Source organism: Leucopleurus acutus (assembly GCF_964270905.1).
Source record: "Leucopleurus acutus genome assembly, chromosome: 2".
NCBI classification, from domain to species: domain Eukaryota; kingdom Metazoa; phylum Chordata; class Mammalia; order Artiodactyla; family Delphinidae; genus Leucopleurus; species Leucopleurus acutus.
In genome coordinates this window covers 14,695,245-14,708,107 of record NC_139143.1, presented here as the reverse complement: position 1 = coordinate 14,708,107, position 12,863 = coordinate 14,695,245, and the positions used below count along the sequence as shown (strand labels likewise).

General features: G+C 40.5%; 1 protein-coding gene across 1 annotated transcript in view; it reads left to right on the top strand.

The window, feature by feature from the left end:
• USH2A (usherin) overlaps positions 1-12,863 on the top strand; it is a gene marked incomplete at both ends in the record, with an annotated part of 783,425 nt that overhangs the window by 651,385 nt on the left and 119,177 nt on the right. The window contains one exon of the mRNA XM_082834448.1: positions 1,451-1,805. Within this exon, the coding sequence (XP_082690574.1) occupies positions 1,451-1,805 (355 nt within the window). The remainder of the gene's footprint in view (positions 1-1,450; positions 1,806-12,863) is intronic.

Genomic DNA, 12,863 nt, shown 5'->3' with positions numbered 1-12,863 from the left:
GGCCAAACCCTGCAAACCTACCCTGAGTGCAGAGTCTGGCCCAGGCATGGTAGCAAGGAATAATGTGGTGGGTGGACTAACCATAATTGCAAGTCACGGGGAGTATCTGTGAAGCCTCCACAGCCTCCAGCAGGTAGACTGTCATTGCTCATACCTGGGTCATAGCGACTTATCAACTTGAGGATCATCAAATTCCCAAAGCCAAAGATTTTAAATAGCCTGACTTTTCGTGAAAGGTACTGTCATTGACTTTGTCTTAATAACCCTTTCCGTTTTGATGGTTAATCTGATGTGGCAGCATGTGAATATGCCAGCATCTGAAGAGCGTGTTAATTAAATACTCCTAACAGCCTGGAAAATACTGATTTATTCATCACTCTCTTCTCAACTAGAGATGAAGCTGAAAGAGGAAAGGGTCATCCCTTGGGTACATTCTTCCCCAACCTAGAATACTTACCCTTGTAGAAAAGTAGAGTTGATAGAGACGAGGCAAAGATGCAGAAAAGCCATGGAATTATATGCCTTTTGGCCATTCACTCAAAAAAAAATCTTGACTGGAATTTTGATGTTAGTAGATGCAAACTATTATGTATAGAATAGATAAGCAACAAGGTCCTACTGTATGACACAGGGAACTATATTCAATACCCTCAGATAAACCATAATAGAAATGAATATACAAAAGAATGTATCTACATGTATAACTGAATCACTTTGCTGTACACCAGAAACTAATACAACATTGTAAATCAACTATACTTCAATTAAAAGAAAAACTATTAAACCTACTGGGCTCAGATGTTGAGAACACAGAAAGAGACCAACCAGGATTCCTCAGGAACTTCCAATTCTGGTCAGGTCTGCATCATGATTTTACACCCAGATGAGCAAATATCTGTTCCAAATGAAATATTAGCTATCTGGGGTCATTCCAGCAACTGACAATTCCATTTCTCTTACTTAGATGTTTAATGCTCTATATGTTAAGTGCCAAAAGAGTTTGCATGGGACTTGTGGGGGAGGTTTGCGGGGGGGAAGGGGAGGAGTGGAGTATAGTTGATTTACAGTATTGTGTTAGTGTCAAGTATACAGCAAAGTGATTCAGTTAATTTCTCTGTGTGACTTACTTCATGGGCCCTAGTTTTAACATCAATAAAATCTAAAGATGGGCCTAAACAGTCACCTTCTCAGGTAGTTGAAAGAATTTTTTGAGCATACTCTGCGTTTTACTAGGTTTTGGAGAAGCCATAGGAAATAAATTTGACTTTTACCCTTTAAAGAGCTCTAAAGCAAATTCCTGTTATTACACTTAACATGTTCATTTCATTAATGGGACTGTTGAAAAATTGAGTTTGTAAAAATTTCTTCTAAAAAGCAATTTCTTACTCTGTCTACAAACCTTCTTTTGAAGTGTGCCGTGTCACTGATTGTTTTGCTGGTTTCCTTCCAGACGTCCTGCTGGCCTTGAAGAGGAATCCCTTTTGTTTGTCTGGTCAGAAGGAGCCCTTGAATTTATTGACAATGCAGATACTTTGAGGCCTTTCACGCTCTATGAATATCGGGTCAGAGCCCGTAACTCCAGGGGCACTGTGGAGAGTCTGTGGTCATCAGCACGGACTCTAGAAGCCCCACCTCAAGATTTGCCAGCGCCCTGGGCTCAAGCTACTGGTGCTCATTCAGTTCTACTGAACTGGACGAAGCCAGAATCTCCCAATGGCATTATCTCCCAGTACCGTGTGGTCTACCAAGAGAGAACCGATGACCCGACGTTGAACTTCTCTGTTGTGCACGCTTTCACCGTGACGGTAAGAACTTCAGAAAAAAAGTATAACAGATACTTAGATTATCTGGTTAATATGTTGACCTTAATTTTCTTATCTGCCTTGTCATTTTTCTTCACTTGGGGCTTAAACATATATATGAAAATGGTTAGGTGCAAAAAATGCAACGTAGCCATGGACTAAGTATAAGAGATATTGGAGACCAGTTTTCATACCACGGTTAATTTGTGTTACCTCCAGCAAATACGTGAATCTCTGTTTGCGTGATTTCCAAATCCATTAAATGGGAATATTAAATGTGTCCCTCTACACCTCATGAGGATGAGGCTCAGATAAAATTAGACATGTCACATATGTCGATGTGATACTATTGGCTCTTTGAGGAAAAAGAAAATTAAATTTCTAGGTAGACCTGTCTAGATACATAGAGTTATACATATACATCACATGCACTATAACTTAGTGGTGATTTTTCAGGGCTGGCCTCTTCTGGCCCATAACACAACTTAATTCAGTCTACCTTGTATCTCCTGAGAGCTTTCTTTACCCCTGGCATAGCCTGACATTCTATGGGAGATACAAAAATAGGATGATCCTTATCTTGGGGAGCTTTCTCTGTTATAATACTGCAGAGATGAGAACTGAACATAAAAAAGTAAGAGTAGGGCTTCCCTGGTGGCGCAGTGGTTGAGAGTCCGCCTGCCAATGCAGGGGACACAGGTTCGTGCCCCAGTCCGGGAAGATCCCACATGCCACAGAGCACCTGGGCCCGTGAGCCATGGCCACTGGGCCTGCGCGTCTAGAGCCTGTGCTCCGCAATGGGAGAGGCCACAGCAGTGAGAGGCCCGCACACCACAAAAAAAAAAAAAAAAAAAGTAAGAGTAGTAGTGGGTTACAGCCCATAATATCCACCACACTGGGATTCAGGTCCCAAACCCTACCACCTACCAGCTGCAAACCACAATACAAGTGAGAATATCATACACCAAAAGTGTTAGGCAAGAAATGCTCTGGAAAGTGTGTAAATGTGATGCAATTTGTGTAAAACATTCTGGAATATTGTAAATATAGAGAGGAGACATATTGGGACAAGGGAATACTCTGCAACTTACCCATAAAGCAACCTGTAGGAGAGGGGGCACTTTTACTTTTTACTTCATATGATTCTTTAGTTTTGACTTTTTCCAATGACGGTTTATTCCATTATTTTATTTAAAAATATTTTTTAAAAATCTTAGTGAAGATCTGTGAAACACAAAATTAACCAAGTTATGTCTGAGAGATATTACTTGGCTGCCCTGACTCTCCCCAGCATTGAGAAAAATGACTGGCAGATAGCACATATTAACAGAAAAAGAAAAGAAAGAAATGCTCTGGGAGATCAGCAGGAAACCCTCAGATTTCCTTCACAGAGATGAAACATTGTGGTCTTGGGAGTCAAATACATAGGGTTTTCAAAACGTGCCAAGACCTTGCTAAGTGTGAAACCCCTCGTAAGAAAGAATAGACATCGTAAAGTACCATTGTCAAAGACCAGACCATTTTCTATGCTTCCAGTTTTGGCAGCCCACTTTATATGAAGGTTATCTTATAGAGTATAACATCTATCAAAATGTTTAAATAAGATGAGGCAAACATATTTTCATGAAACTCCAGAAGAATCTTCGTAAATGAATAAAGTACAATATTTTCTCACCGTCCTATGTTCAAATTTCTCATAGAATTAAGAAATAAGCAGTGTGTAAATTAAAGAAATCTTCATTTTTTTAATTTAATCTTTATTTTATATTGGGAGTATAGTTGATTTACAATGTTGTGTTAGTTTCACAGGTACGGCAAAGTGATTCAGTTGTACACATACGTATATCCACTCTTTTTCAGATTCTTTTCCCATATAGGTCATTACAGAATATTGAGTAGAGTTCCCTGTCCTATACAGTAGGTCCTTGTTGATTATCTATTTTATATATAATAGTGTGTATATGTTAATCCCAAACTCCTAATTTATCCCTGCCCCCCACCTTTCCCCTTTAGTAACCATAAGTTTGTTTGTGAAGTCTGTGAATCTGTTTCTGTTTTGTAAATAAGTTCATTTGTATCATTTTTTTAGATTCCACATATAACTGATATCATATGATATTTGTCTTTCTCTGTCTGACTTACTTCACTTAGTATGATAATCTCTAGGTCCATTCATGTTGCTGCAAATGGCATTACTTCATTTTTTAAGGCTGAGTAATATTCCATTATATGTGTGTACCACATCTTCTTTATCAATTCATCTGTCACTGGACATTTAGGTTCCGTGTCTTGGCTATTGTAAATAGGGCTGCAGTGAACATTGGGGTGCATGTATCTTTTCGAATTATGGTTTTCTCTGGATAAATGCCCAGGAGTGGGACTGCTGGATCATACGGTAGTTCTAGTTTTAGTTTTTTAAGTAACCTCCATACTTTTCTCCATAGTGCTGTACCAATTTACGTTCCCACCAACAGTGTAGGAGGGTTCCCTTTTCTCCACATCCTCTCCAGCATTTATTGGTTGTAGAATTTTTAATGATGGCCATTCTGACCAGTGTGATGTGATACCTCATTGTAGCTTTGATTTTCATTTCTCTAATAATTAGTGACGTTGAGCATCTTTTCATATGCTTTTTGGCCATCTATATGTCTTTGAAATGTCTACTTAGATCTTCTGCCCATTTTTTTTTTTTTTTTTTTTTTTTTTTGCGGTATGTGGGCCTCTCACTGTTGTGGCCTCTCCCATTGTGGAGCACAGGCTCTGGACGCACAAACTCAGTGGCCACGGCTCACGGGCCCAGCCACTCCGTGGCATGTGGGATCCTTCCAGACTGCGGCACGAACCCGTGTCCCCTGTATCAGCAGGCGGACTCTCAACCTCTGCGCCACCAGGGAAGCCCCCTGCCCATTTTTTGATTGGGCTGTTGGGTTTTTTTTTTTTTTTTTTGATATAGAGCTGTGTGAGCTGTGTGTATATTTTGGAGATTAATCCCTTGTCGGTCACTTCACTTGCAAATATTTTCTCCCATTCTGTGGGTTGTCTTTTCATTTTGTTTATGGTTTCCTTTGCTGTGCAAAAGCTTTGAAGTTTCATTAGGTCCCATTTGTTTATTTTTGGTTTTATTTTCATTACTCTAGGAGGTGGGTCCAAAAAGCTTGCTGCAATTTATATCAGAAAGAAATCTTCATTTTATTTAGAATTCAGAATTGGTACTTTATTTTTTTATTTGACATTTAATTATCTTTATATATCAGGGTCTTTCATATTACATCTTCTAGTGCCCTCATTATAAGCATCAGAAGCAGTGTTCTTAAGTGCAGAAGTTCTTTTTTAGTTGATATGTGATCCATGGGGAAATCTATTAGTTCTCACTATATCCTTGGAATTCATGTTCTTAACGTCCACCCTGAAAGAAAAATATTGAAAAATCCTTGACAAGATCTTTCTGAATGAGGCAACTTAATTTAAATATATTTTTATTGAAGGCATCAATGTTGCAATGCTTAAACCTCTGATCTTTCAAAATATGGCTTTCAGAGGTTTCAGCCTAAACGTTTAATCTACCAAAAAGTTCTATGAGAACTCCCTTGTGATATATCCTCTAAGTCATCCCTTCATAGCCAGTTTCATTTTACAACCCAAGACTCAAAGTATCCAGTGAACTCTGTTCTTTATTTAATCTGCTTGGTTCTATTTTTATCAGACTAAAAAAAGTTCCTGAAAAAGTGGAAGGCCTATGGCCTCAAGCTTTAAGCTTTACGTGGCCCTTTGTATATAGCCCTCCCCAACGTAATTTCCATTTGCCAGCCAAGTATTGCTGTCTTCTTCCATTCTTCTAAAGATTAATCCTTGCACAGCTAAAGAGAAGAGCCATAATAATCAAGAAACAGTATTTCTGCATTCCATTTTTGAATGTGTATGTGTGTTCAGAGTAGCTCCCCAAAATCCGGATCTTTGGCCCTGAGGGTCCCAAGAGAAGATTTCATTAGGTTGGTCAGGAAAAGTCCCATTTGAACTTATTGTTAGCAGTCGAGGACATATTCCACAGAGCAATCGGGCCAGTGTTATGTCGTTCTGGTCACTAGGCCAAGTTTCCAGAGCAGGAGGCCACTATGACTCTTTATAGACTGACGTCTTTGAAAGAAATAATCAGGAAAATAAGCTATTGTCTTTGAGTTTCATCCATTCCTACATTCCCAAGAGAATGTATTCAACCGTTTTTTAAAGATACCTAAAGAAGGAGGTTCGGGAGGTTCTTAATTCCAATTCCTCACCATCAGAGAAGAATGTTCCTTTTATCCTAGCCAAATCCCTCCTCCTGTGATTTAGGTCCATCTCTTCCTGTTCAGAACAGCATGATTTCTCTATACGAGCATACTGGGCCCTCAGGGTCAAGAACAGGTTATCAACAATTCAATCCAATTTGGCAAATAGTCACTGAGTACTCTATTCAACATGTCAGTACTCAATACTGCTCTTATCTGTGTTATCAGTGTCTCCCATGCAGCTGGGCTATTGGGCAGAGACTCTGGGGGAAGATGAGTAGTCAAGTCTGAGGCACAGATTTTTACTACTAGGCATTTCAGGTTTTTAAGTTTCTTTGCTTCCGAGTTTCTACTGCTCATGTGTTGATGATTCCCTTTTAAATCTCTCTGAGTTCCTTCCTGGCTATACTTACTATTTCTCCAATTCCTATACCCACTAAACATCTTCACTGTCTCTTTCCATTTCTGTGCCTGCCCTAGGAAATGTTTCCAACTTTTTATCTCATTGACCACTTTGGCTGAAATTTACCAGAGCAAAGGAATTACATTTTTCAGTTAGCGAGATACAGAATCCATTCCCACAATCCAGGATTACAATTCAATCCGCAGACTTGCAAGAGGTGTCACTAATGCCCCTCCTTTAGTCTCTTGTTTATCTTGGGATCCCATCCCTGCATGAGAAGCCACCAATAAACTGCCTGTAGTGTACTGCCATCCCTAGCTTGTCCCAAAGTCCCCCCGGAGCTCTTTACAGACAGGTGGATGTGGCTGGGAGAGCCACATAAAACAGGTGCAATGAATGCATGAGTCCTCCTGATGGTGGCAGTGGATGGAGAACTGGCAGTGGGGGCCCTCCATGGGGGTGGAGAGCATATGTGTTGGCAAGAGCTGCAGCATTAGCAACAGAGGCAGCAGGAGAGAAGAAATGGAAAGAGTGTGGCTTTTAATGTATCACCAGCTTTTCTCCCAACCTCATGAAAAGTTTCATCTCCTTTTTGGACCTACGGAGATCCTTCTAAGGGGAAGAGATATATCTAGTTCCTTAGGGTCTCTTCAGACCAATTCCCTCCACTACTGAAAACCAGCTTTAGGTAGAAGTCCTTAAACTCCCTTCCCAATTAGTTCTGCGATGAATTGTGCGGTGTCAGGAGAGAAACTGCATTTATCCTTGCTTGGCACACGAGAGTTCCATGGTGGTATTTACAGGGAACACTCCTGGCAAGGTTGGCGGTACTGTTGCCACCATTAGGATTTGTTTGCTTTTTCTCCCTGGCACCTGCCATCACACTGGCAAAAATAACTTGGGATGGAAAGGAAAAAGTGGTTTACCTGTTAGTCTGTGCTCTCAGTATATCCCTGCTTACCCCACAGGGTTATAAAACATCAAGCCCAGATCAGACACTTGCCCAGTCCCCAGAAAGATAGATGGTCCCTCACTCTGTATGTAGAATCAAACATACGGTGTTGAGGGGTAAGCAAATTATATGGGTCACTAAAAGTTGGCTTCTAATCTGGAAATAAAATCCAGAATTACAAACTCTAGTTTCTAGATTCTAGTTGCCAAACTCCCTTGCCCAGTGTCAAGGAGGAGGTATTCAAAATGTCCCCATGTGGTTGTCGCAGATCTCTTTACCATTAGGTAGATATGTAAAAGGAAAAAATGAGATATTTTATAATTGCCATATCATGGAGAGTCTGTGAGTACATCGATGAATTTATTTTTAATCCCATTTTCATTTTGGCTTAGTATGATGTAAAACATTATTGCTCTTTACATATGATCTTGAATTAGTCGTAGCTCTTACAGTTTGATGGTTCTTGGCATTTTCCCCCAGATCCACTGATAAGTCAAAAGAAATGCTTTAGGAAATCTAGCTATCTAAAACAACTCCTTTGGTAACTGTTGTTCTAAAATCAAGAAAAAATAGTAATAAAAACAATAACTCTACTTTCTGTATCAATTCTATTAGCTGGGATTTTCAGTTTAGAATATGAGTACCTGCATCATTCATTCTTTTATATAAAAGATACAAAATATGGGTGAGTAGATGTGACACAAAACAATGAATACTTGTTGGAACATCCCATTTTTTATTGTAATGTTGTATTTTATTTGACCTCAACTTTTCATTTATTAGCCTTACCTTATCTTTATCCTTTTTTTCTAATAATGCTCTACCAAACACAAATATATAGTGGGGATCTGCTTTTTGCTCGGTTTTATTGGGGATGAAATACCATGTAAGTCTTCTTGAACTTTGTATAACTACTTCCTTGAAAGGGCTTTATTTTTCTCCAACCACTTCGTTCCAGCAAGCTTCATCAGGACTCCCTTCCTTGCTCATCAGTAATCTCTAGAGCAGGTCCCATGGTTTTCCAGTCACTTTCAGTGACAAGGACCAGCCCGGTTTTGGTAAATGGGACTCATTTCAGGTGTTAAAAAAAATCCAGTCTAAAGCCTGACTTGTGTTAAGGGATCTACAATGGGGAAGAGAAGGCATGTCCATTTTTCTTCCTTTTCTTCAGTTCCCTTCTCTTCTCTTGTTGACTTCCTCAGGGTCATGGAAGAAAAGATAAAATTAAACAAAAAGTAGCAGAGTCTAACTCCTTAATATTGTTCTAATGCATCTACTGTTGCCTTCTTATTTGTAGGTGTCTCATGGGATTTTTTTGTGTGGATTCCATAGAGGTCTCCCATGGGAGATTCCATGCTTCACAGTTCCTGATGCAGGCGACACACGCTTTGGCAAATTTCTTGCACCCCTATCCATTACTGCCTCAAAGATCCACCCACAACCTTCTACTTCTGTGTTCCCGTTCCCGAGCAGTCAGCCAATATCAGGTCCTATCATGTTGACAAAACTCCTTGCTTTCTTGGCATCCACTAGGCTTGCAGAAGACTTGTTCTATCAAAAGAGGAAAGTACAACTAGTCCAGCACTATCTTCTCTACTTGCCTCACCACTGGGTAAGACGCAGCCAGCCTCAGAACTTCAGAATTTGTTGAACGAGCTGCAGGTATCAGCTTCTGCATTAGGCCATGATCCCCAAATCCTGAGATCATATAAGAATCTCGGAAGATCCTTCTTCACCCTAGTGGCTGCATCAGAATTACCCTATAAGTCTTGTCACCTCCATAGCAAGCCTCTTGAAAGGAGTGGAATGTCCATCTCACCTTTCTTGCAGACACCCTCAATTTCTTCATGCTGTTCTCTAAGATATCCTTCATATGCTTTGAGAGAGGAGTATGGAGTATTCCCATCCTCCCTCAAGTGGTAAGGAGATAACCTGGAGAAATTTCTCTACTGAATTCCCCTCTTGAACTTGCTTTTCATGAATCTTCTTATATAGGAAGGGTCTTCTCTTACATAAGTTGTCTTTTACAGATCTTCAGAGGAAGATGGGCTTGAAGGTGTAAGGCTGATTCTTTGTGTAAGTCCTGCAGACGTATGTCTAACAGTGCCAGTGGAGTTACTTATCACCTATTTTTCTAAGCTCTACTCATCATTCTCCAGTACATCCTGCTACATAGCTGAATGGCTCCATCATCTTTCTAGCTGCTCAAGCCAGATCATCCTTGAGTCCTCCCTTACCTTACTTCTATATCAAATCCTTCACTAAGTCCCATTGAATCTAATTCTAATGTATATGTTGAATCCTTTTGCTTGAAGGCCCAATGTTGTTCCCTTCTCAAATGATCACATTCGTACACTTCAAATGGATCCGCCTTCCTACTTAATTGTCAAGTTTGAACTAAAATATTACTTATCTCACAAGGCTGTTGTAAGGGCTAGATAAATTAATGCATATGCAAAGTACTTTAAGACTGTAAATAGCAATATAAATAGGCTGTAGAACTTCAGATATCCTACTATTTATTTGGAATAACAGAGGCTGAAAGAAATGAGCAAATGTAGAAAAAAATTGGGGTTTGGATAAAGCAACTGTATGAATTTGGTCATGATTGGGAAAATGTAGATTGTGTTTATTTTAAGCAGGCCTTGCAACAAAATTCTGGGCTTGCAAATTTAGACATTTTCTAATACCATACTGTGCATTTCCAGGTAGTTTCTCAGATATTGGATTAGGCTCTATTTCCTTTCTAAATCACCCTGAGTGAGAATGCGCTTTCTGTCTCCCTGAGGTTTAGTTCTGACCCGTCTCCCCTCATGACCATAAACATCTCATGCGGACCACCCTAAGAGTCCTCCGCAGGCCATTTCCACTCTACGTGCAGCTCAGTTTACCCACCATGACACTCACAGGACCCTGCCTGTTCACTTAGATCTGAGATCATGTAAGCAAAACATGCAGTCTTTTGGCAATACACACACACACACACACACACACACACACACACACTCTCTCTCACTCTCTCTCTCTCTCTTCTCTCTCTCTCTCTCTCTCTCTCTCTCTCTCTCTCTCCCCCAAAACCACACAGATGCTGCTAAATTGGCATCCACCCACTTCACCTTTACCAAAGAGCAGTCTATCAGTTTACGGGAGAAGTGGGTGGGAAGACTGTTTGCCCTTTGACACAGGCATGTTGTTATTTTCTGGCCTTTAACTGAATTATAAGGAAACCCTTGTTAGACACCCAAGAATCCCACGGAGCCTTGTTAAAAAAATATATGAAAGTAAAAGGAACTAGTCCACACTGTAACAGGCCCAGGCCATAAATTCAGAATATGTGCCATTTAGCAGAGACAGCAAGCTGTAAGTGGCAGTGAAGGGCAGAAGTTAATTGAACTACTGGGCTCTTGTCACCAGTGGAAAGTAGCCACTACCTGAGGCAAGATGGCTGCCCCCGAGTCCCCGGTTGCAGCCAAGAGATCACATCCTGAGCTCCGCAAGGGCTTCTGGGTGAGGGGGAAATCATACACAGACGACCAATTCTTTTATGGTTCACAGCCGATCAAAGTGAAATTCAGCAGCTGTTCAGGACAAGTGACCACTGTAACGGCTGTAATATAACCTACTAAATAGAGAGGGAATTGCATTAGAGCAAGAGGTTAGCCGTGATTATCGGCAGGTGAGTGCTTTATTGAAGTTGAAAGACCATTAACATTGATAGAGTAATTATTTCAACTTGAAAGTAATTACCTTGATGGGTGATAACTTCTCCAGCGTTCCCAGATTTGATTGGGCCAAACAATGGTGAGCTCCTGAAGCCTAGAAAAATATTACAACAATACTGTGATTTTTAAATTACTGAAACCACTGTTGGAGTATTTTAATTATGCCAAACAGTGAAAAGATTTTTGTCTTATACCAGCCAGTGACCTCTCATGTAGAGAGAGACATTTGCTTTTTAATCCAAATGCAATGACCCACACCCACCACCTGTGAATACATATGCGATGGGTTTGCAAATGAATCTTTTTATCTCGTTAGAATGTTTAAGGTGAAACACCTTGTTAGTGCTGTAGCTGGATGTTACTAAGTTCCAGTGGCTGGCCTTAGGGATCATATCTATGAACCGGAACGTCCTAAAAGAGTATTTTTCTCTTTGTCACAGAGGGTTTAAATTTGTATATATTAAATATCTTGATAATGCCATCCTCCAAATTGAAAATTCTGGATGCCCTATATCGTGGATCCCAAATCTCAGATTTTAGTCCTAGAACTCATTTGTTGAGACAGCTTTCTTGCTTGATGTGATGCAAGTCCACTAAAAACATACCATGGTCAGGGTAGTTTCTGTTCATCCATACTGAACATCAGTTAAACAAAATGAAATTTGAAAACCTGAGCTTCTCTGAAAACTAACGCATATACAAAAATTGCGAGTCATCTGCGATTGAGGACCAAGACACACAAAATCTAACGTGGTTGATCAAGACCAAGAAATACTATGGGACTCTTCCAGTCATCAGTTGTTCACCTTAAATCTCCTTTGATACTCTATCATGCCCAGAAGCTACAACAGAGACAAAGAAAGAAGAAATAGTCTCTTCCCTCTGGGACCCATGGTGGTCTTGGAGCACATGAGGAAAGAGACGAATTACAATATCATAAGCAATTCTTTGGTCATGCGTGGGCATTGACTGTACTTATAAATTCTCCAAAGAACTTGGGGGAGCCCTTACTCATACTCCTGCTTCCAAACCCAGCACTCGCCCTACAGAACCGCAAAGCATTGACTGAACAAACACAGCATCGTGAGTCTTAGTTCTGCTGTCAGAAGAGATGGATGTGGCATCACCTTCAAGTTCCTGGATGGTTCCTTAGACCTTTCTATCATCTTGGCAGGATCTGATCAGATGATCAGCCAATGAAGGACTGTCTTTATGGCAGTACTTCCCGGGATTTGTTTCCTAATGAAAATCTTAGACTCTCCTAAGGGCAAAACAGGTTTCCACCTGTTGTCTGCGAGCCACTAAGGACTGCTTTACCAAGGAAGCCATAAATTCAGAATGTATGCCGTGGGTTGCCACCGCCTCCCCATCTCTGCTCTGAATTCCTCTCCATAGACAAGGTCATTGGGTCTGTCTTTCAGAGGGAATCAGAGTACAGAAATCCCTGCCTGTCAAGCCAAAAGAGATTTGCTAACTGAAAAGTACAATGACTGGTTTGAATTTAGTCAAAGAGTAAGGGTGTGAGATGAAACCATTGGGGAAAGGAATAAGAGTTGATGGTTTGAATTGTAAATCTCGCCATCAAGCCAAGCAAAAAGTGAAGAACTCTGACCCACGTGATGTCACATCAGCGTTCTCACCACAGCAGGTTTGCCGTGTGTCGTATACGGTTGGGCTAAAGATCATCTTAAGGAGCCCCTCAGGTACTCTGAATTTAAA